The 26,054-nt window shown below is 43.0% G+C and overlaps 1 protein-coding gene across 2 annotated transcripts in view; it reads right to left on the bottom strand.

The window, feature by feature from the left end:
• Window positions 1–8,578: 8,578 nt before the first annotated feature.
• The window catches only part of CFAP97D1 (CFAP97 domain containing 1), a 504,236-nt gene continuing 486,760 nt past the window's right edge, over window positions 8,579–26,054 (bottom strand). For both annotated transcript variants that reach the window (XM_077459589.1, XM_077459587.1), the window contains one exon: window positions 8,579–8,702. In XM_077459589.1, the coding sequence (XP_077315715.1) occupies window positions 8,685–8,702 (18 nt within the window). In that variant the 3' untranslated portion in view covers window positions 8,579–8,684. The remainder of the gene's footprint in view (window positions 8,703–26,054) is intronic.

Raw genomic sequence — 26,054 nt, 5'->3', positions numbered from 1 at the left:
TGAGTACACCCCTCACATTTTTGTAAATATTTTATTTTAGCTTTTCATGTGACACCACTGAAGAAATGACACCTTGCTACAATGTAAAGTAGTGAGTGTACAGCTTGTATAACAGTGTAAATTTGCTGTCCCCTCAAAATAGCTCAAAACAGCCATTAATGTCTAAACCGCTGGCAACAAAATTGAGTACACCCCTAAGTGAAATTGTTCCAATTAGGGCCCAAAGTTTCAATATTTTGTGTGGCCACAATTATTTTACAGCACTGCCTTAACCCTCTTGGGCACGGAGTTCACCAGAGCTTCACAGGTTGCCACTGGAGTCCTCTTCCACTCCTCCCTGTCAACATCACAGAGCGTGTGGATGTTAGAGACCTTGCGCTCCTCCACCTTCCATTTGAGGATGCCCCACAGATGCTCAATAGGGTTTAGGTCTGGAGACATGCTTGGCCAGTCCATCATCTTTACCCTCAGCTTCTTTAGCAAGGCAGTGGTCATCTTGGAGCTGTGTTTTAGGTCTTTATCATGTTGGAATAGTGCCCTGCGACCCAATCTCCAAAGGGAGTGGATCATGCTCTGCTTCAGTATGCCACAGTACATGTTGGCATTCATGGTTCCCTCAATGAACTGTAGATTCTCAGTGCCAGCAGCACTCATGCAGCCCGAGACCATGACACTCACACCACCACGCTTGACTGTAGGCAAGACACACTTGCTTTTGTACTCCTCACCTGGTTCCCGCCACACACACTTGACACCATCTGAACCAAATACGTTTATGTTGGTCTCATCAGACCACAGGACATGGCTCCAATAGTCCATGTCCTTAGTGTGCTTGTCTTCAGCAGACTGAATAAGCCCCTAGTAGGGGCTTAATCAGGAGCTATTAAAGTGCTATTAAAGTGTTACTAAACCCAGGAGCCTGCATTCACTATATCTGGTCTCCCACAGTACACAGAACATGGAAATGCAGTTATTTTAGTAAATATAAACAGCTAAATACCTTTTCTCATCAGTAGTATATAGCAGTTTTGCGACTTCTATCAGTGTCTGGTTAAATCTTGTAGGGGGAGTTTTCATTCTCCTCTGGCTGTCCTATGAGGCTACAGGACTCCTGACCCTCTCTTTGGACAGTGCTGATTGGCCCTGTGCTGAGCACCCTCCCCCCCCCCCCCCCAAAAAAAAAGAGTGCCCCCAAGGCTCTGTACTATCAAGAGATGGCTTGGGAATCTGGAAGAAAGCGAGGATCAGAGAAGAAAAGACCAGCCTTTTTACGCAATACGCAGGATTAACCCCTTAGATTTCATAGTGAGTATAACAAGCATGCTTATATATGCAGACTGATGTTACTGTTGTGGGTTTAGTAACACTTTAATTCCCTCAGCGCCAGAAGTTCAGCAGCAGGAAGAGGAAAGACATCCCTGCAGTAAAGATTTTGACAAGATCTAACTGCTTGCACAAAGGGACATACTTAATTACATATAAATTAGGTCACTAAAGCTAAAGAGATTTTTTTTAACTAAATTACAGCTTTAAAACACTAAGATACCTATTCAGCCCATTATTTCATGTGTCAAACAGAAGTATCATTCATAGTTTAAAGGTTTCCTTTGCTGAGTACTTTTAAAATTCTCTTTAGGAACCAAAACATTCACGTCTTCCATAGAATGATCTGGTTGTGAGAATGATGCCCCACAGGCGTGCAGTAATCCCCTTCTTTATGCTCTTTTATGGTGTGCCTATGAAGATTCATTCTTGTGTAATTGCCGTTCTGTCTCACCAATATAACGTTCTTGCTTTTATGTGTTGTAGTATATGAGGTATTCCACATTACTGGATAACACTGTCCACTGGATTCCTGGCAGGATCAAAAGGTTTTTTTTTGTCACTTATTAAACAGACATAATAAAACACTTTCAACAATTTCTTACAACTACTGATGTTAACTTACTTTTTATTACTGTTTCTTTTTTATTTGCTTAGTGCAAAGAATAATGACGACATGCACAGTCAGAATTGACATATTACTCGAAATTCTAAAGACAAGCAGAAGACTTCAAGGTGCAGACCTAGGTGTAATGGCATTAGGATTAGTGATGGACAAACTTCCGACGGGACGTTTCGCGGCCGATAGTTCACGAACCGTAACGTTCGCGGCAGGCCCCATTGACTTCAATGGGAGGCGAACTTTGCAAACCTACAGGTCAAATTTGCAGCCACAAAATAATTACTAGCTGTGCAAACACAGTCCCACCACATGGCCAATGACATAACACATGTATAAGGTGAATCTGGGATCGATAACTACAAGCATTTTTTTTTTATATGTGAAATTGTGACAATTCAGGACTATGGAGCGCATGAAGGCAATGGAGGAGAGGGAAGGTCAGGGTAGGCAAAGAAGAGGGTGCAGGAGATGATCACCAGCAGCGTGACATACAGCAATGACACCTGCACCGTGATAGAGTGATCTGACACCAGCACCGTGATAGAGAGCACTGACATCAGCAGCGTGACATACAGAAATGATACCTGCACCGTGATAGAGTGATCTGACACCAGCACTGTGATAGAGAGCACTGACATCAGCAGCATGACATAAAGCACTGACACCAGCACCGTGATAGAGAGCACTGACATCAGCAGCGTGACATACAGCAATGATACCTGCACCGTGATAGAGTGATCTGACACCAGCAACCGTGATAGAGAGCACTGACATCAGCAGAGTGACATAAAGCACTGACACCAGCACCGTAAGCAGCCCCAGGAGGAAGTCAGCATAGCACAGGGATGGTGGGAGCCCCTCATAATGAGCATAGCACAGGGATGGTGGGAGCCCCTCATAATATGCACAGCAGAGGTACAGCCCCAGGAGAAAGTCAGCACAGCACAGGGATGGTGGGAGCCCCTCATAATAAGCAGTCCCAGGAGGAAGTCAGCACAGCACAGGGATGGTGGGAGCCCCTCATAATGAGCATAGCACAGGGATGGTGGGAGCCCCTCATATTATGCACAGCAGAGGTACAGCCCCAGGAGGAAGTCAGCACAGCACAGGGATGGTGGGAGCCCCTCATAATAAGCAGTCCCAGGAGGAAGTCAGCACAGCACAGGGATGGTGGGGGCCCCTCATAATATGCACAGCAGAGGTACAGCCCCAGGAGGATGTCAGCATAGCACAGGGATGGTGGGAGCCCCTCATAATAAGCAGCCCCAGGAGGAAGTCAAGTATGTGCAAGTATTTTATACGTGTATTACACAACTATATACTGCACACCAAATAGTACACCTATACTAGTCCTTAAGGACCTTTGTGAAACTAGTAGCTAGGGATTAGCAGACTGAACCACACTCAACCCTATATACTGTACTATGCTATACAGATACCAGTCCTTATAAGGACCTTTGTGGAACTAGTAGGTTGTGATTAGCAGACTGTACCTCACTCAACCCTATATACTGTACTACGCTATACCTTACCAGTCCTTATAAGGACCTTTGTGGAACTAGAAGGTTGTAATTAGCAGACTGTACCTCAGTCCCTATACTGATAAAGGACTGCTGCAGTATAGGGCAGCAGTCAGCAGTAGTGCACCTCAACCCTATATATTGTGGACCTATACCAGTCCTTAAGGAATAGCAGACTGTACCTCACTCAACCCTATGTACTGTAGTACAATATACCTTACCAGTCCTTATAAGGACCTTTGTGGAACTAGTAGGTTGTGATTAGCAGACTGTACCTCAGTCCCTATACTGATAAAGGACTGCTGCAGTATAGGGCAGCAGTCAGCGGTAGTGCACCTCAACCCTATATATTGTGGATCTATACCAGTCCTTAAGGAATAGCAGACTGTACCTCACTCAACCCTATGTACTGTAGTACACTATACCTTACCAGTCCTTATAAGGACCTTTGTGGAACTAGTAGGTTGTGATTAGCAGACTGTACCTCAGTCCCTATACTCATAAAGGACTACTGCAGCAGAAGGGCAGCAGTCAAGTATAATATTCTTTCTATATTTGGAAGAAAGAATATTATACGTGTACAAGCCTATTACCATACCAGTCCTGAAACCTTTGTGCCTTTGTGGACCTAATAGTAACAGCTACTGATTAAACTGACTGTCCCTCACTGCAACACACAGCTTCCTGCCTGTCCCTATTTAAACTGACAAAACACAGACTGCTGCAACAATAACTTGAATAGCACTCAAAACTATATCCTGTACTACTTTACCATACCAGTCCTGAAAAGGACTTTTGTGGACCTAATAGTAACAGCTAATGATTAAACTGACTGTCTCTGCTGCACACAGCGTCCTGTCCCTCTCTCTACACTGACAAAAGACAGGCTGCTGCAACAATGACTTGAATAGCAGTGCCTCAAACCTATATCCTGAACTACACCTAACACCTATACCATACCACTCCTTAAAAGAACTTTTATGGACCTAATAGCTAGCGATTTGGGTCACTGCAGTCTCTCCCTGCTCCACACAGCAACCTCTCCCTATAGTGACATACGAAAGAATGTAAAATGGCCACCGAATCGGGTCTATTTATAAGTTAGGGGGAATGTCCAAGTGTCCATGTGCTGTAATGTCTCAATTGGCTGTCCTGTACCACATGATGGATGTGTCATCATAGGTCAAAGTTCTTTTACACAGTAAACATGGAAGTCCGCCGGGCGAACAGCGGCAATAGTCCGCCGATCGGGCGGACCGCGAACAGCTGAAATTCGCAGCGAAACGACCGCCGGGCGAACCGTTCGGCCGTAAGGATTACAAACTGCTTGTTTTATGCCATAGAGGTATGGAAACATTTCATGTTTAGCATACAGTATATATTAATAAATATATATATTCATCTTTAATATGAGGGCTCTTCAAAAAGTTTCCACACTTTTTTTTTAACTCTTCCATTAAGAATTTCCAAAACTAATTTTTATACTAAACTGCAAGGTCACCTGGCTTGCCAGACAGGCTAGTCACATGATGCTCTCAGACACAAACAATTTCTACTCCTCCAGCTCACTCTCACTATTCCCAATGAGAATATAAAAGAGTGGAAACTTTTTGAAGACCCCTCGTATAAGAGTATAAAGGACTGTAAGCACTCCATTCTAGAAAGAGAAGCAATAGAAAGAACCAACACTTTTAGGGAATCTATATCCTGTTTTTTAGGGCTTAGAGTTAAGGCTGCCACCTGTTTGGGTTTTTCCTGGACAGTCCAGTTTTTGAATGGTGTGTTCGGGCTTCTATCTGCCTCAGATCCGGACACATCATTCAGATCGGCCTGCACTGGCAATGACATGTCTGCTTGTCCATCTGTTGCTTGTTTCTCCTCCCCGCCATCCTGGCAGCCTGTCTCACTCACACAGCAGAACGAATCTTCAAGCTTTCTCCTCCCCCTCCTCCTCCACTTTGTTTACAGACACAGGAGGAGGAGGAGGGGGGAGTAGAGACTTGTGCTGATCTCAGGTCTGTAGAAAGTTTTCTATGCTTTGTAGACTGGGGAGGGGGAGAAAGTGGCTGTAAGGAGGGAACTTTAAAAACGATGTACACTTGGTGGAGTGATTGGGGGGTTAAGAGGATATGTGCTGGGGGGCGCTTTGGTATGAGAGAGAGCATATGTCAGAAGTGTGGCAACCCCTACTAGCACTAACCCTTTCCCTCCCAAAGGGCCCCCCAGCACATATCCAACCCCCCTTTTTGTACTAGCTTCCTCCCCTTCCAAAGTGCCCCCAGCACATATCCGAGCTCCCCTCCCAAAGTGCCCCCAGCACATATCCGAGCTCCCCTTCTAACACTAGCCCTCTCCCCTCCCAAAGTGCCCCCCAGCACATATCTAACCCCCTTCTAACACTAACCCTCTCCCTTCCAAAGTGCCCCCAGCACATATCCAACCCCCCCTGCTAGCACTAGCCCCCTCCCCTCCCAAAGCACCCCAGCACATATCCGACTTCTCAACCCCCCTGCTAGCACAATTACTTTGCTCTTCCAAAGCACTCCCTAGCACATATCTTCTTACCCCCTCCCCCAAAACAAAGAGACACAGGCTGCCACAGAGGGGATGATCATGGCATCTCGGACCCCAGGACTCCCAAGAGATGAAGGACATTTGTCCTGGATGGCCACACTAGTGCCCTCCTGCTAGGCAAGCACACTCCCGTCCCCTGCATTTTGCACAATAAATATTCCTGAATCCTGACCCCTGTATTCCATGCATAACACTCGGCCACACCCACTGTTCCCCTGTGCCGCGCTACATGTGCTGCATTACTGTTCTCATTGAGGCAACCAAAAGTGTGCCAGGTGTTGTCTTTTACAATCTTATAGCATATACAAAAAAAAAAATGCTGTGTGCCGCTAAAGTGTTTGGGTTTGGCTTGCAGAAAAGGTGGCAACCCTACTCAGAGTGCTAATACCTACATCTTAGTGACCTAGTCTTATAGTGTACAAACGGATACCCCTATTTTTAGGGCTACTTGGCTGTTACTTCCTATACAGTTTAACAGTTATATATAATATTAGCCCTAAAGAAGGGGACACCAATCCCAAAAACTGCAATAAAATATTCCTTCTTTTAAAACTCCAATAAAATATTACCAAAATGATTTGCTTTTTTTGTGTAAACGCAATTCACTTATAACAGGGTACTTTTTGGTCATTCATCTTCTTATATTCATGCTACATGTGAGAAGTCACAATACAATAGCTCTTTATCTCGAACCTCTCCTACCCCAATCTGTCTGACTATCTCCTACTCTGCTTTAGACGATCCTTAAAAACCCTTCTCTTGAGAGAAGCCTAATCTGCCCCTACCTAACAACTATATTTTTATTTTCTCCATCAGATCATCCCCCACAGTTATTATGTTTTGTTTCACTTGACCCTCACTTCTAGATTGTAAGATCTAATGAGCAGGGACCTCTGATTCTTCTGTATTAAAGTGCATTGTAATTGTAGTGTCTGCCCTTGTGTTGTAAAGCGCTGCGCAAACTGTTGGCACTACATAAATCCCATATAATAACAACAATAATAATAAAAAGTAATGTAATAAAACAAGTAGCCTGAAAATCTAATGTCATTATAACTCAGTCTACACCTTCAAGTATTTTTTATTTTTTAATTTAGAAAAAATAGGCCCATGGGTGCTGAATGTAGAACTGCATTAAAGCTGAATCCTTTGCACACAATTAAAGTAATTGTTCTCAAATTATCATGGTCAGCCTAGAAACTACACAAAGCATTCAGGGAAATGTATCAAAGTGCACAGTGAAGAAAATGCCATGCTAAGCGCTTTTGTATAGTAACCTACTGAGCTGAGAGTATATCAAAGCAATGTACTGAGCATCCCTTTTTTAAGGCCCATATGTATAGAATATATGAAGGGCACATACCCAACTCTCCTACTGTCACTGCATTACAATTTTATCCTGTGCCCCCGCCCCCCCCCCCACCACTTTTTTTGGTTCAACCAACCACTACTGACATGCATCTTGTGGCAGAGCCTGACATGTGGAGGGAAGCCTCTCATATAGCCCTGGCTCTGTTGTGGCAGTGGCCGCAAGGGTCTGTAAGATGTTCCGTCAGTCATGGCAGCAGGTAACAGGTGCATTGCCAAGCACAGGTCAGATCACTGGAACAGCGGATGGCAGCAAACCCAGGACTGGGCAGACAGCAGATGCTTGACAGCAGCTAGCAGATGGCTGGTGTGGTATAATTGGTAGCACCCAGCAAGTGAAGAACCAGCAGGAACCTGGTGGTCAGATACAGGCATAGACAGCAGGCAGAGAATAGTCAGGGTACAAGCAGGGGTCAGCAATGTAGAATCAGGCAGATGAACAGGAGACAGAGCAAATTCAGGGACAGGCCATGGTCAGGGAAGGAAATAGTAAAGCAAGGTCAAGGCAAGCCATGGTCAATAACAAAAGTCAATACAGAAATTGATGCAAGAACACATGTAATAGTTGCAGATCAGACAGCACTGGTTAATAGCACTGCTGAAGTTTAAATAGTGTCATTGGCGCCAACATTAGTGGCAGAGGGGCAGGCAATGCATGTGCATTCATACACGGTTATACACAGGAAAACAGGCACCCACACATCTGTGCCTGTGCTCCTGTGGATATCTAGAGGCTTCAGCTGTACTAGGGCTAGTGCCTTCCTGACAACTACATTACTCCAGAGCAGCAAAGTAGGGGTTAGGACCATGGCATGCTGTATGAAAACAAGCATCTGTCATCATAGACGTGTTGAACATTTATTATTACAGAGGCTGTAGTACTAAAATGGAGTGAAGATAGGAGTCTCAGGATCAGAGAGCTGAGTATAAAATTTGTGTATATCAGTGATGGATTTTTTCTCCCTAATCAGTTGAAATTAGAACAAAGAAGGTCAATTGCTAATTCATTGCCATGAGCAACTGTACTTTAATGTTTGCATTTTCTTCTATTGCTTTATATACTGCTGATAGTTATACAGAATAATACTTATACTATTATTAAATGTGTAATTCATAGCGTGTTAAACCATGTAGACCTGTAAAATGTCAGAGGAAAAGTAGGACAAGCTGCTGTGATAAATATGTTTTATTTCATTGTCGGCAATGTATTGAACCTTGTGAATAATAAAGTCGAAGGTCAAAGTTCCTAGAAGTGACTGTTGTCTAGGAGTTGGTTTTCATTCCATACTTCTTCCCTGCACATGGAAAAAAAAAGGGAAAGTAAGATAAAGCAAGAAATGTGGAAGCAGCAATTAAAATCAAAGCTTTTTCAACACAAAAAGACTTGACCCCCATTCTGTCTTAGCGGATTGCTATTTTTAAATTGCGCACAAATCAAAAAAGCACATTGGATTTGAAATGCAATTTCCAGTCAATTAAAGCCATAATAAACCGGAAAGCAAACATTTATTTTACATAGTTAGTCAGGTTGAAAAAAGACACAAGTCCATCCAGTTCAACCACACACAAAAAAAAAAATCATACAATACCATATACCCAATTCTATACCCACAGTTGATCCAGAGGAAGGCAAAAAACCCCAGCAGAGCATGATCCAATTTGCTACAGCAGGGAAAAAATTCCTTCCTGATCCCCCGGGAGGCAAGCGGATTTTCCCCGGATCAACTTTACCTATAAATGTTAGTACCCAGTTATATTATGTACATTTAGGAAATAATCCAGGCCTTTCTTAAAGCAATCTACTGAGCTGGCCAGAACCACCTCTGCGGGGAGTCTATTCCATATTTTTACAGCTCATACTGTGAAGAAACCTTTGCGTATTTGGAGATGAAATCTCTTTTCCTCTAGATGTAAAGAGTGCCCTCTTGTCCTCTTTGTTGACTGTAAAGTGAATAACTCGACACCAAGTTCACTATATGGACCCCTTATATATTTGTACATGTTGATCATATACCCCCGTAATCTCCTCTTATCAAGAGAGAATAAATTCAGTTTCTCTAATCTTTCCTCATAGCTGAGCTCCTCCAAGCCTCTTATCAGTTTGGTTGTCCTTCGCTGCACTTTCTCCAGTTCCCAGATATCCTTTTTGAGAACTGGTGCCCAAAACTGAACTGCATATTCCAGATGAGGTCTTACTAATGATTTGAACAGGTGCAAAATGATATCTCTCTCTGGAGTACATACCTCGCTTAATACAGGAAAGGACTTTGCTCACTTTGGAAACCGCAGCTTGGCATTGCATGCTATTATTGAGCTTATGATCTACCAAAACCCCCAGATCCTTCTCCACTATGGATCCCCCAGTTGTACCCCCCCTAGTATGTATGATGCATGCATATTCTTAGCCCCCAAGTGCAAAACTTTACATTTCTCAACATTAAACCTCATCTGCCACATAGTCGCCCAATTAGACAGAGTATTGAGGTCGGCTTGTATATTGGAGACATCCTGTAAGGACGTTATTCCACTGCATAGCTTGGTGTCATCTGCAAAGACAGAAAAGTTACTTTTGATCCCAGACCCAATATAATTTATAAAGATATTAAAAAGTAAGGGTCCCAGCACTGAATCTCGGGGTACAGTGCTGGGACCGTTTTGACATCACTTCCACCCTGCAATGGTATGGAGACGGGTCTTCTTCATCTTCCCCTCACTTGTCTCCATACCAAGCCAGGGAGAGGACCCGATTGCCTCCGCTGCTACGGACGGCTCCGGAGAGCAGAGGAGGGCACCGGAGAGCAGCAGGACCAATAAAAGAGATTTTGCGGCGAATCTGCTGCAGAGACCACTTTTATCAGAAACCGGACTGCTCAGTGAAGAAGAGGATACCGGGGTTATGGTATCTAGCTACTGCCATAATAACAATATCCCTCTTCAAATTGCTGAAGTATAGCGGCGTCAGCTGGTCCGGAAGTGTTTTTTAAATGGTAAGAATAAATGGTAACAATGCAGAGGATTGTAAATTTAATTCTAATCTCACATTTGTTGAGCAGGTTATGCCAAATAGCTACTTTATTTCTAATGACTTAAAAGAGAAGTATGGGTTTCTTTTTTTTCCCCTAATCACACTTACCTTGGTGGATGTAGCATGGGTTTGATGCTGCATTTGTCCCCCCGATCACTCGGCTTTCACAGCTTCATGAGCAGAGAGCTGCAAATTGTCAGTCACAGTTCCCTGCTCTACTCCCTCCATGTTCATTGGAGTGCTGGGCTGTGGAGGGGCGGAGCGTCTTAGGCTCTCATCTGCTTGCTGAGAGGCTAGACCAGTTGTCAGTCCAGGCACCTGGCAGATCCTGACTTTATTGTTGCGAGACGCTCTCTGCTGAAAATGGGTCAAGGGGGTGCAAAACAAATTGTACTCATGTGATCCATAGGAGAAGCCCAGCCAAACGAGCTCAGGCTGGACTTCTCCTTTAACCACTTACTGACCGCCTCATGCCGATATACGTCAGCAGAAGGGCTCGCACAGGCAAACTAACGTACCTGTACATTGCCCTTTAAGAGGCGGTCAGTGGGCGCACGGCAAGCTCCGCGAGTCAGGTCGCGGGTCCCGTGAACTCAATCGCCGCGGGGATACCCACGATCGCCTCATGGAGAGGAAGAATGGGGAGATGCTAATGTAAACAAGCATCTCCCCGTTCTGCCTAGTAACACTGTCACTGATTTCTGCTCCCTGTGATCAGGAGCAGAGATCAGTGACGTGTCACACGTAGCCATGCCCCCAACAGTTAAAAACACTCCCCAGGGCACACTTAACCCCTACACTGCCACCTAGTGGTTAACCCCTTCACTACCAGTGTTATTTACACAGGAATCTGTGCTTTGGCTAGCACCGATTGCTGTATAAATGACAACGGTCCCAAAAATGTGTCAAAAATGTCCGATGTGTCTGCCATAATGTTGCAGTCATGATAAAAAAAATCCATGATCGTTGACATTACTAGTAAAAAAATAATTAATAAAATGAATACAAATGCAATAAAACTATCCCCTATTTTGTAAACTCTATAACTTTTGTGCAAACCAATCAATAAAAGCTTATTGCGATTTTATTTTTATTTTTTTTTACCAAAAATATGTAGAAGAATACATATCGGCCTAAACTGAGAAAAAACTTTTTTTTAAATATATTTTGGGGGATATTTATTAGAGCAAAATGTACAAAATGTGTGTTTTTTTTTCAAAATTGATGCTCTTTTTTGGTTTTTAGCACAAAAAATAAAAACCGCAGGGATGATCAAATACCACCAAAAGAAAGCTCTATTTGTGGGGAAAAAAAGGACGCCAATTTTGTTTGGGAGCTACGTCGCACGACCACGCAATTGTCAGCTAAAACGACGCAGTGCCGAATTGCAAGAAGTGCTCTGGTCAAGAAGGGGGTAAATTCTTCTGGGGGCTGAAGTGGTTAATGTGTAATTGTTTGCACTGTTTTCTGGGATTCACTTGAAGGTACAGTACTGTGCCAAAGTTTTAGGCAGGTGTGAAGAAATGCTGGAAAGTATGAATGCATTAAAAATATATATACATTCATTGTTTATGATCAATTTACAAAATGCAAAGTGAGCAAACAAGAAAAATCTAAATCAAATCAATATTTGGCGTGACTACCCTTTGGCATCAAACTAGCATCAATTCTTACACTTATGATTAATCAATACAAAGCAGGTGCCAATAATCATCAATTCCACATTTCTGTTCACTTTTACATGGGTTCACATTTTATTGTGCAGAAGTTACCCATATTCATTTTATAGTTCGCCAAGATGTTTGGAACAACCCATCTGCCAAATTCCTTCAAAAACTGTGTGCAAGTGTACCTAAAATAATTAATACTGTTTTGAAGGCAAGGGTCACACCAAATATTGATTTGATTTGGATTCCTCTTCTTTTCATTTACTTTTCATTTTCATGGATAAATAATAAAAAAAGACTAATGCCGCGTACACACGGTCGGAGAATCCGTCGGAATGCGTCTTATCGGACCGTGTCGTCAGATAATCCGACTGTGTGTGGTATGCATCGGACTGATTCCGTCCGAATCTCCGTCGGACCCAATTTTCCAACATCTTGGAAATATTTCCCGACCAACTGGGCCGGTCGGACCTAATCCGATCATGTGTAGAGCATTTTGATCGGACCAAGTGCCACGCATGCTCACATTCAAATTCTGACACGGAAGTGCTCGTTCAGGTAAAACTACTGCTCGTATAAAGCGATATAGCACCATCTGAGGGAGGAACCAGTGTGAGGCTGGCCGGAGCGAGAGGACGGCGTGTCACGTGGAATACAGCTGGAGAGTGAGAGGCTCCAGCTGGACGAAACAGCTCTTCCACTCGCCGCCGCTCCGGAGACCGCCCGCCCGTCGGATGCCACATGAGAGACGGATATGATAGTGGTATCGGTGTGTGCTTCCTTCCCCTCCGTTGTCCCCCCCCCCCCCCCTCTCACTGGCCGGATTCCATCAGCATCCAGCGCTGTACAGGGCTGCACAAGCGTTGCGACCATAACACCTGTATATGAGTGAGAGGACTGATGCAGGAAGACGGACCAAGGACTAGATCCAAGTAACAACGTGGAACAGATAAGAAACTATGAGTCTGTGATCTGTGATATTGCTGTTTGATTGTTTTGAATTGGATTAAGTGGTTAGTGCTGGGTCTTGCTGGGCCAGGTGGTTTACTAGCATACCAAAATCAGGAGGAGTGCTATTGTACAAGGCAAGAGCCTGGGCTTTATGGAAAACTGGCATAGTAATATTACTCCACCTGATGCTTAGATTGAAATCCCAGTATCGGTTAGGCAACACAGCACTGGGTTATATTAGATAATGTTGCGCAACCAGCTCTCCGGAATCTGAAAGAGTAAGAAGTGCTGTTAAGGGGCGCTATATAATTATATTTTATCAGGTGGCTTGGACATGAGGCTCTGAAAATGGAGGCCAGGTGGTACTGCTGGTTTGTGTTGCTCTCTTCTCGTTTTCTTAATCCTACTGGGTGCTGATAAAGGGTTAAAATTACTTAGCACATTTATATAAACAGTACCTGGGAGGCCACTACCCTCTTTGTGTTGTTTCAAAGACTCCTCTAATCCTGAAAATAGGTGCTATAGTTAAAGGCTCCATCTGAGAAGAAGGTCTAATATTGAGACGATGAACTATATAAATTTAGGCGAAAGAAACAGGATTATACCCGGGAACCCATTTACTGTGAGATAACCCAAACCAAACCAAACCAACTCTGGGGCTCTTTTAAGAATACCCCTGACGTCCTATAAACTCAAAGATTTAATTGACTATTATTATACTGGTAGGGGGTAAATATCATAATATCTACATGGTATAAACGCCCCAGAGTGTGAGATTTATTCTCCCCTAGGGATTCCATGGGAAAGGTGCAAACTAAATAAATAAGGACACCATAAAAAATAAAATAAAAAAGGGGGCCGGGTGGGGAAAAAATAAAAGTAATAAACCCTAACTGCGCTTAAAAAAAAAAAAAAAAAAAAATATATATATATATATACAAAAGGATCAATAAAGGAGAATCTCAATAGGAATATACATATTCTACTCTGCCGCACCAGGGATAACGCTAAGACAACGACGGGCGAATAAGCCTTGTGGGGTGGAGAGAGTGCGAGGAAGAAGGAAGAGGAATACAAAATGAGTAAATCCTCTAAACAAAATGGACGGGGGGGGCCTTAAAACCCCCAAAAATGCAACAGACAGCACAATTAAACAATATTTGACCCAAGGGGGAAGCCCAAAAGGAGAAGGGGCGGAAGGAGTACCTCCGAAACCAGAGAAGAAGAAGGGACAAGACAAAAAACATGGAAAAACCAGGGACCACTCCAGGGAGGATCTTACAACTGAAAGCGAAATGGAGCTGAGCAGAGATGGAGAGCACCGGGGAGTAGATTTGCCTATAACACAGCAAGTTCTGAGAGAAATGCTCTCAAATCTCGAAGTCGCAATAAAATCAGAAATCGCTTTACTGCGAGGGGATCTGGGACACCTGTTAAACAGAGTGGAAGAAGTGGAGTCTAATATGGAAAAGCAAGCCCAGGAATTAGAGCGCGTGAAAGATCATATTAAATCAACAAATCAGAACCAGAGGAAAATCCTGTATCAATTGGAGGATCAAGAAAATAGAAATCGCAGACAAAATTTAAGAATACGTTCAGTACCTGAAAAAAAACAAGAAGACCTGAAGGAAATCATCAAAAATATATTCAATCCACTCCTGGGCAGAGGAGAGGATGGATTCCCAAAGATTGAACGGGTCCACCGTATAGGTAGAATAAGGAACGAAGGAACCAATAAGCCACGAGACATTATTGTCAGATTTAGATTCTGTGAAGATAAAGATGAGATATGGTCAAAACTAAAGGGGAGAGATGTTTTGAAATACGCAGGGGCAGAACTGCAAGTTTTCCCAGATCTAGCCTCAGAGACATTAACCAGAAAGCGGCTCCTGAGACCCTTGCTAGACCAGATGAAAACGCAGAATATACGTTATAGTTGGGGATTCCCGGCGTGTCTCGTAGGATCTAAAGATGGCAGGACAGCTAGGTTGCGATTCCCAGATGAGCTGTTGGGATTCTGTGAGAGATTGGGGATTCAGGCCCCGGCTTTGCCGGGATGGATGGATGGGGATCTAGGGGTTTTGGGGAGGGGGAGGGGTCCCTGGGAGGGAGGGAGGGAGGGAGTTATGTGAAGTTACATCATGGTACTTGTGTGGTAGCGGGGGGCTGGTCCTTCCCCCCCCTCCTCTCCTTAGTATTATCTTGAAAACAATAAAAACAGTGTAGCGCTTCACTAATAGATGTGGTCAGCATAAATTATATGGATAGAAGCAAAAATGATATAAATAAGAATGCCTAAAGAAAAGTCCAATAATAGCCACACGTTCCACTATATAGCCGGCCCAAGGGTGGTCGAACCGTCACAGAGGGGGGAAATTGGACTGGGCGGGTGTATTCATGCGAGTCTGCTTGACTGTAACATCAGAGAAGAATGGATAAAATACTTCTTACCGACTTAGTTGGACTCATACAGTCATATGACAGTTGAGTCTAGAAGGCTTTAGGTCACAGTTTGGGACCGAGGAGTACGAAGAGGAAGGTCTGTTGAGCTGATGGATGAGCTCCAAACGATTGTAAGCCCTGTGATGGATCCTTTCAAATGGAACGTCAAGGGTGTATGTAGTCAAGCTCAGACGTAGCCCGTTGTACTGATTCTCCAATCTCACCCAAATAGAGAGGGAGACGTTGTGGAGGTTTAAGCCAAGAAAACAGAAAAAAGAAAAAAAGAAAAAGGGCTCCACATGGTGCAGGTCAGATGGTATAAAAAAGGTTGATTTATTGAAGTCAAAAAATAATTAATGACTTAGTGATCACATAGACAGTCTAAAATGAAGATTAAAAGCAATGTAGGGTGCCAACAGCTCGCCCAACGCGTTTCGACATATGTGTCTTCTACAGGGGCATGTTGGGGCCCACCACATTGCTAACAAATATATAAGGAGTCAGAGAGGGGTTCCGCCTACCAAAGGGCGGGGAATCCTATCTCGGACAACCTCTTAAAGATACAATGAACATTTAATCAAATCAGAGAAAGCATCTTTAAACACAATAAATGGATGAGTATGAATAAGATATAAAAATGTCATTGATACAAGCTATCAAATTATTTTAGTGACACAAATATAAGAATAAGCCACCACATTCACAGATAGATATCCATAAGTTAATCATAATATTGAAGGTCTAATCTAACATAAAAATACAAGAAAATCTAGTACATAAAAAGCATCCCCAGAAATCGCATCCAGCACCGATGCAAATTGTTAAGTTAATATAGTGACAAAAATATATAAGTAAGCCACCATGTTCGCAAATAAATGTCTCTAAATCAATCATATTAGACATGGCCTCATCTAACATAAAATTACAAGGAAATCCAATGCACATAAAGGGCATATAGAAATCGCATCAAATGCCACTATTAGAAGATCGGACATATACCATCTGTTTCGCATGGATTAAACTGCAACATCACATAAAATGACCTGTTTGCATTTGTGTAGTCTAATATTAAGAACTGTGAGGGTCTGTATGCTATCCGTGTTGTGTTGTTTGAATATCTCAGACTTATTTTACTAACCGTAAGTGGCCAGAAAAATGTATATCAGTAACCATAATAGTAGTCCTTATGTGATGATCTATTGTTTACAGTTCAAATCAAAAGGTCAGAAGGTGTGTAATAAAAGAGAAGGTACAGCCAATCACTACATACATATGTCACATGGCCATGGAGGGAGTGGATGTGGGAGTGGAAAAGGACCATCTTGTCCAATAGCAAGGACAAATGTACTTCTAGGTTACCACATAGAAATACAAGGGAAGGAGGGAGACAGCGCACCATGGCACACTCCCTCTCCTGTACGTGCTCCGTACTGCCAATCGCAGAGAGCCACGTCAGGACGCATTACCTCAGATCAGGGGCGTGCATGTGTGGACGTCACATGCTGAGTCACTAAGCTGCAACCCAGGGGGCGTGTGCGTTTGGACGCTTGCGTGCGAACGTCACACGTTGCGTCATTACGTCACAACCCGGGGGCGTGTGCGTGTGGACCTCACGCATCCAGTAGCTTGCCAGGGAATAGGGAGGGGCGGAGCCACAGAAATAGGCGCCGTTTCGCTCGTGGTGAGCGTCACACGCCGTAGGCGTGACAGTGCATAGGGCAGCCAGTCAAAGAGAATGGGCCCGTTCTACGCGTGCGCCGTAACCAGTGACGCTATCACGTCACGGCGTGCGTCGTACTCAATGACGCTATCACGTGGAATCCGAGAACCTTAAGGGAGCAGGACAGCGGGGAGGATACTAGAGGCGTGGCGACATAGCGTCACGTCCAGTAAAAACACCCAACGTAACCTTAGCAACCAAGGCATCATAATGATAGTGGATCGAAGGATATCAGGAAAGGAAGAACAAATAATAAAAAATAATAAAACATAACACCCCGCAGATAGTAACAATAAGGAGGTATCTGAGAAAGATGTATGAAGAATGGTGACATGGACCGATATTGTGAGTGCACTCATATTACCTAAAAAAGTGATGAGGTGCCAGTGACAAGGGAGTGAGCTAGAAGTATAGCACATATGGTATACTTTCTAATGGTGTCAAAAGTAAATCAAATAATATGAATTACATACATAATGACCAAAAAATATATATTAAAGTGCCAGTGACATAGAAGTGAACTTGGAGACTGGCACATATAGCATATTTACTAATAGTGCCAAAAATAAATATAAAATCTAAATTAGTCAAAAGAACCCGTCCACAATCGCACGTGATCTAGAGAAAAATGCATAATAATCGCATATATCTAGATTTGGACGCGGGCCCGAGGATAAAGTGCATATATATATGAAATTAAGTGAACGTTGTGCCTAAAAGGACACAAACTGAAAAACAAATAAATAAATAAGATAGGGGTGACCTAAAGGATAACTATTAAATGTGTTAGTATGAGAAGACCCTGAAAATAATGCAGGATTGAAGTGGATGATAAGGTAGACATACAGAACGAAAATAAAAGGAAAAATGATGTGTAGTGATAATAGTCCGTGACAAAATAGATTAAGCCTGATTAATAAAACTATTGATGTCCCAATCTGTATTCATGCCGAAGGGGGAATAGCACCTCAATTCATAAATCCAAAATGTCTCGAGGCGCGACACCCCCCTCAGGCATGAATCACCTCTCCAGTTTGGGACAAATTTGTCAATGACTTGGAAGCGGGTACCTGTGGGATCTCTATTATGTTTTTCAAGGTAATGTCTCGGAACCGGGTGTTTGTCACACCCTTTTTTTATTTTACTGAGATGTTCATTGACTCTGATAGAGAAGTTGCGTATAGTGCGACCAACATATTGTTGGTTGCAAGGGCAGGTGATCAGATAAACAATATACCTGGTAGCACAAGTAGTAAAGTGTTTCATGAGGTACCTGCGTGAAGTGGTTGAAGATGTAAAAGAGTCACTTTTCCCCTTGCCCAACATATTATGTAGGCATACGTTACATTTTCTGCAAGGAAAGTATCCCTTGCTAAGTGGAAAAAATTGTATCGGTTTGGGGATATCGATTACATTGGGAGCAATATCATTTTGTATTGATCGTGCTCCCCTGTAGATGGTTCCAGCTTTCTCTGGGATGATCCCACCCAAAACTTTATCACTTTGTAGTACCTTCCAATGCCTATTGAAAATTCTTTTTATATCATTATGTTGTGTGGAAAAGGTTGTAAAAAAAGACCATTTAAATTTGTCACTTGTTCCTGTTTTAGCTTTCTTTTGTGTGAGAGAGGTTCTATCAGTGTGTAGAGCTGCTTGAATCTCAACATCAAGGGTGTGTGGGTCATATCCCTTATCCAGGAACCTCTTACGAATGGTGTAGGATTGAGAAATAAAGTCACTAACATTCGTGCAGTTGCGTCTAAGCCTGAGAAATTGGCTACGTGGGATGGCACTAAGCCATTGACGGTGGTGACAGCTGTCAACAGGAATGTAACCATTCCGATCTGTTGGTTTGAAGAAGGTTCTCAGGACCAGACGTTTCTGCACTACCGTGACTTCTAAGTCAAGGAAATGGATGTTGGTTGTACTAGCCTCAAATGTTAACTGGATACCACGATCATTAGAATTAAGGGTTTCCATGAAGGTGTCAAGGGCTGGCCGACTGCCCCTCCACAGGAGGAGGATGTCGTCTATATATCTAGCCCACAGCACCAATTCAGGCCTGTTAAGGGCATAGACGACATCCTCCTCCCACTGGGCCATGAACAAATTGGCCAAACTGGGTGCATATTTGGCCCCCATGGCAACTCCTCGGGTCTGAGTATAAAAATTGCCCTGAAACCAGAAATAGTTGTGAGACATAGCAAACTCCAGTAATTGCATGAGGAAATTCCTATGTATCACAGAAAGTGTGGAATCCCTAGAGAGGAACAATTCAGCGGCTCTTAGGCCTAAGTCTTGTGGGATACAAGTATATAGCGCAGAGACATCTGCCGTGACTAAGATGAGATTATCATGATACTGAATACCTTCAAGTAATCGGATTGTGTCACCTGTGTCTTGTAAATAGGATGGTATTTTCCTGACCAGAGGTTGAAGGTATGAATCTATATATTTCCCTATTCGCGAGGTGATGGAATTTATGCCGCTCACAATTGGGCGGCCAGGTGGATTCACAGAGTCCTTATGGATTTTAGGAAGTTGGTATATTGTTGGAATGCGGGGAGCCAGAGGAATCATAAATTCTCTCTCTTTCCTGTTTAAGATGTTCAGAGAGAAACCTTCATTTACGATCTGTATGAGTTCTTTTTTGTATTTGAGGGTAGGATTCCCTGATAGGAGACTATAAGTGGTGTCGTCACTCAATAGTCTATTCATTTCTTCAATGTAGCGAGTTTTATCTAAAATCACTATACCACCCCCCTTATCTGCAGAGCGAATGATAAGATTTTTCCTTTCGCATAAGGTTTTAAGACCCTGTGCTATAGAAGGATCTTGGTGTGTCCTTCTTATGGGTAGCTTGTCCAAATCATTTAAAACAAGGTTTTTAAAAACGTTGATAGCTGGAGGTAGAATGCCTGGGTTGAACAAAGAAGGATTGCTCAACCCAGAATGCCTGACTGATGTGGGGTCAGGAATCTTGTTAGTTGTGATTGGAGAAGACAAAAAATGTCTCTGAATGTGTAACTTGCGGATGAACTTGTGCACATCAATAAATGTGTTAAATTTATTGAGTTTTCTAGGTGGGACGAATTTAAGGCCCTTATCTAGAATGCATTGTTCGCTCGCTGACAATGTCACTGAACTTAAATTGAAGATGCCTGCACCTACTGTGTCCGTTTTCTTTTTGTGCTGGATGCGCCTCCCCCCTCTGGTGCCTCGTTTAGTTTTTGGTTTCCTCCGTGTATGGGGGTATCCCTGTGAAAATCCTGATGGTAGGGAGGCCCTGATGGATAGTTGCGATTGTAAGGGGGTCTGAATGGAGGGTCATCATTATATGTCATATAGGGTGGGGGATCACGTTGAAAGTCATAATGATCCTCATCCCTAAGAGGTAGGTAACGATTATGAGTACGAATTGGAGTACTGTGTGAGTAGTCCTCCCTCCTATGATTATATTTATCGTCCCTCAGAGTTCCGCTATATTCACGGGGAGTGTGTTGGTAACCACCGTTGGTGTTTCCATAGTGTCTCTCTTGGCCGTGACCCTGATTATTTCTGCCTTTGCCTTTGTTTTGGGGTTTAGAACCTTTTCCTCGTTGATTAGGATATTGGGCTTGGGCAGGGGATCTGTGTGCATAGTCATTCACTCTAGAGGGTCCGGTAGGCCTGGGCTGGGGTGGGGGAGGTTCGTATGTTAACCTTCTTTCCATCTCCATAGCCTCAGGCTGCATAGTGTCTGATGTTGGATCGTTACCTAATTCCGAACCAATTTTTTTCTGCCAATTAAAGACAACATTAGACTTATAATCGTTGACATCACGATTATACTTCTTTTGTTTTTTAATACGTTGATCTTTTTCCTCTTTCTCTAGATGGTTTCTTAGATTGGAGGATAACGTATTATATTCTGTTGTACCCAATGCTGGTGTAAGTTTTTCTTTTATATCTTTTATCTCTTTATCAATGAGGGGCAATCTAGCCTGCTTCTTATCTATCAGAAAATTTAACAGTTTGATACCCATATCATTGAAAAAGATAAACCAAGCATCGAGCTCAACCTCTCCTTGTTGGGGGTGTATATCCCAACGTAGTCCTCGAGGGACCATTTTTTCTTTAATATATTGTCTCAAGAAGGCGATGTCCCATTGGAGGTGTACCTCCGAGACCATCACGTTCTTGAGTCTGAGAAAGAGACCACCAACTTCTGTATTAGTGGAATTAGATGTAAACACACCATCAGTGTTTAGTGATCTAGAGGTTCTATATTCAAAGATATCCATTGTGAATATGAAACAATGTAACCAAAAATATAAATAAAGAACAAGACAGCTGCAGTGAATAATAAGTCACAAGAAAAATACAGTTTAGGGGGAAAACACTGCGCTACAATTTAGTATATATGGAAAGAGGCCTCAACAGCCAAAAAACAGCAGCCAACACCAAAAAACAAACAAAGTTCAACAAACAAAACAATAAAAACAGTGTAGCGCTTCACTAATAGATGTGGTCAGCATAAATTATATGGATAGAAGCAAAAATGATATAAATAAGAATGCCTAAAGAAAAGTCCAATAATAGCCACACGTTCCACTATATAGCCGGCCCAAGGGTGGTCGAACCGTCACAGAGGGGGGAAATTGGACTGGGCGGGTGTATTCATGCGAGTCTGCTTGACTGTAACATCAGAGAAGAATGGATAAAATACTTCTTACCGACTTAGTTGGACTCATACAGTCATATGACAGTTGAGTCTAGAAGGCTTTAGGTCACAGTTTGGGACCGAGGAGTACGAAGAGGAAGGTCTGTTGAGCTGATGGATGAGCTCCAAACGATTGTAAGCCCTGTGATGGATCCTTTCAAATGGAACGTCAAGGGTGTATGTAGTCAAGCTCAGACGTAGCCCGTTGTACTGATTCTCCAATCTCACCCAAATAGAGAGGGAGACGTTGTGGAGGTTTAAGCCAAGAAAACAGAAAAAAGAAAAAAAGAAAAAGGGCTCCACATGGTGCAGGTCAGATGGTATAAAAAAGGTTGATTTATTGAAGTCAAAAAATAATTAATGACTTAGTGATCACATAGACAGTCTAAAATGAAGATTAAAAGCAATGTAGGGTGCCAACAGCTCGCCCAACGCGTTTCGACATATGTGTCTTCTACAGGGGCATGTTGGGGCCCACCACATTGCTAACAAATATATAAGGAGTCAGAGAGGGGTTCCGCCTACCAAAGGGCGGGGAATCCTATCTCGGACAACCTCTTAAAGATACAATGAACATTTAATCAAATCAGAGAAAGCATCTTTAAACACAATAAATGGATGAGTATGAATAAGATATAAAAATGTCATTGATACAAGCTATCAAATTATTTTAGTGACACAAATATAAGAATAAGCCACCACATTCACAGATAGATATCCATAAGTTAATCATAATATTGAAGGTCTAATCTAACATAAAAATACAAGAAAATCTAGTACATAAAAAGCATCCCCAGAAATCGCATCCAGCACCGATGCAAATTGTTAAGTTAATATAGTGACAAAAATATATAAGTAAGCCACCATGTTCGCAAATAAATGTCTCTAAATCAATCATATTAGACATGGCCTCATCTAACATAAAATTACAAGGAAATCCAATGCACATAAAGGGCATATAGAAATCGCATCAAATGCCACTATTAGAAGATCGGACATATACCATCTGTTTCGCATGGATTAAACTGCAACATCACATAAAATGACCTGTTTGCATTTGTGTAGTCTAATATTAAGAACTGTGAGGGTCTGTATGCTATCCGTGTTGTGTTGTTTGAATATCTCAGACTTATTTTACTAACCGTAAGTGGCCAGAAAAATGTATATCAGTAACCATAATAGTAGTCCTTATGTGATGATCTATTGTTTACAGTTCAAATCAAAAGGTCAGAAGGTGTGTAATAAAAGAGAAGGTACAGCCAATCACTACATACATATGTCACATGGCCATGGAGGGAGTGGATGTGGGAGTGGAAAAGGACCATCTTGTCCAATAGCAAGGACAAATGTACTTCTAGGTTACCACATAGAAATACAAGGGAAGGAGGGAGACAGCGCACCATGGCACACTCCCTCTCCTGTACGTGCTCCGTACTGCCAATCGCAGAGAGCCACGTCAGGACGCATTACCTCAGATCAGGGGCGTGCATGTGTGGACGTCACATGCTGAGTCACTAAGCTGCAACCCAGGGGGCGTGTGCGTTTGGACGCTTGCGTGCGAACGTCACACGTTGCGTCATTACGTCACAACCCGGGGGCGTGTGCGTGTGGACCTCACGCATCCAGTAGCTTGCCAGGGAATAGGGAGGGGCGGAGCCACAGAAATAGGCGCCGTTTCGCTCGTGGTGAGCGTCACACGCCGTAGGCGTGACAGTGCATAGGGCAGCCAGTCAAAGAGAATGGGCCCGTTCTACGCGTGCGCCGTAACCAGTGACGCTATCACGTCACGGCGTGCGTCGTACTCAATGACGCTATCACGTGGAATCCGAGAACCTTAAGGGAGCAGGACAACGGGGAGGATACTAGAGGCGTGGCGACATAGCGTCACGTCCAGTAAAAACACCCAACGTAACCTTAGCAACCAAGGCATCATAATGATAGTGGATCGAAGGATATCAGGAAAGGAAGAACAAATAATAAAAAATAATAAAACATAACACCCCGCAGATAGTAACAATAAGGAGGTATCTGAGAAAGATGTATGAAGAATGGTGACATGGACCGATATTGTGAGTGCACTCATATTACCTAAAAAAGTGATGAGGTGCCAGTGACAAGGGAGTGAGCTAGAAGTATAGCACATATGGTATACTTTCTAATGGTGTCAAAAGTAAATCAAATAATATGAATTACATACATAATGACCAAAAAATATATATTAAAGTGCCAGTGACATAGAAGTGAACTTGGAGACTGGCACATATAGCATATTTACTAATAGTGCCAAAAATAAATATAAAATCTAAATTAGTCAAAAGAACCCGTCCACAATCGCACGTGATCTAGAGAAAAATGCATAATAATCGCATATATCTAGATTTGGACGCGGGCCCGAGGATAAAGTGCATATATATATGAAATTAAGTGAACGTTGTGCCTAAAAGGACACAAACTGAAAAACAAATAAATAAATAAGATAGGGGTGACCTAAAGGATAACTATTAAATGTGTTAGTATGAGAAGACCCTGAAAATAATGCAGGATTGAAGTGGATGATAAGGTAGACATACAGAACGAAAATAAAAGGAAAAATGATGTGTAGTGATAATAGTCCGTGACAAAATAGATTAAGCCTGATTAATAAAACTATTGATGTCCCAATCTGTATTCATGCCGAAGGGGGAATAGCACCTCAATTCATAAATCCAAAATGTCTCGAGGCGCGACACCCCCCTCAGGCATGAATCACCTCTCCAGTTTGGGACAAATTTGTCAATGACTTGGAAGCGGGTACCTGTGGGATCTCTATTATGTTTTTCAAGGTAATGTCTCGGAACCGGGTGTTTGTCACACCCTTTTTTTATTTTACTGAGATGTTCATTGACTCTGATAGAGAAGTTGCGTATAGTGCGACCAACATATTGTTGGTTGCAAGGGCAGGTGATCAGATAAACAATATACCTGGTAGCACAAGTAGTAAAGTGTTTCATGAGGTACCTGCGTGAAGTGGTTGAAGATGTAAAAGAGTCACTTTTCCCCTTGCCCAACATATTATGTAGGCATACGTTACATTTTCTGCAAGGAAAGTATCCCTTGCTAAGTGGAAAAAATTGTATCGGTTTGGGGATATCGATTACATTGGGAGCAATATCATTTTGTATTGATCGTGCTCCCCTGTAGATGGTTCCAGCTTTCTCTGGGATGATCCCACCCAAAACTTTATCACTTTGTAGTACCTTCCAATGCCTATTGAAAATTCTTTTTATATCATTATGTTGTGTGGAAAAGGTTGTAAAAAAAGACCATTTAAATTTGTCACTTGTTCCTGTTTTAGCTTTCTTTTGTGTGAGAGAGGTTCTATCAGTGTGTAGAGCTGCTTGAATCTCAACATCATCTTTTTTAGGTAATATGAGTGCACTCACAATATCGGTCCATGTCACCATTCTTCATACATCTTTCTCAGATACCTCCTTATTGTTACTATCTGCGGGGTGTTATGTTTTATTATTTTTTATTATTTGTTCTTCCTTTCCTGATATCCTTCGATCCACTATCATTATGATGCCTTGGTTGCTAAGGTTACGTTGGGTGTTTTTACTGGACGTGACGCTATGTCGCCACGCCTCTAGTATCCTCCCCGTTGTCCTGCTCCCTTAAGGTTCTCGGATTCCACGTGATAGCGTCATTGAGTACGACGCACGCCGTGACGTGATAGCGTCACTGGTTACGGCGCACGCGTAGAACGGGCCCATTCTCTTTGACTGGCTGCCCTATGCACTGTCACGCCTACGGCGTGTGACGCTCACCACGAGCGAAACGGCGCCTATTTCTGTGGCTCCGCCCCTCCCTATTCCCTGGCAAGCTACTGGATGCGTGAGGTCCACACGCACACGCCCCCGGGTTGTGACGTAATGACGCAACGTGTGACGTTCGCACGCAAGCGTCCAAACGCACACGCCCCCTGGGTTGCAGCTTAGTGACTCAGCATGTGACGTCCACACATGCACGCCCCTGATCTGAGGTAATGCGTCCTGACGTGGCTCTCTGCGATTGGCAGTACGGAGCACGTACAGGAGAGGGAGTGTGCCATGGTGCGCTGTCTCCCTCCTTCCCTTGTATTTCTATGTGGTAACCTAGAAG

This window comes from Lithobates pipiens, unplaced genomic scaffold (genome assembly GCF_037356315.1).
Source record: "Lithobates pipiens isolate NorthernLeopardFrog02 unplaced genomic scaffold, aLitPip1_a1.2 Scaffold_28, whole genome shotgun sequence".
NCBI classification, from domain to species: domain Eukaryota; kingdom Metazoa; phylum Chordata; class Amphibia; order Anura; family Ranidae; genus Lithobates; species Lithobates pipiens.
The sequence above is the reverse complement of the archived record's forward strand: the minus strand, read 5'-3'. Positions and strand labels throughout refer to the sequence as shown.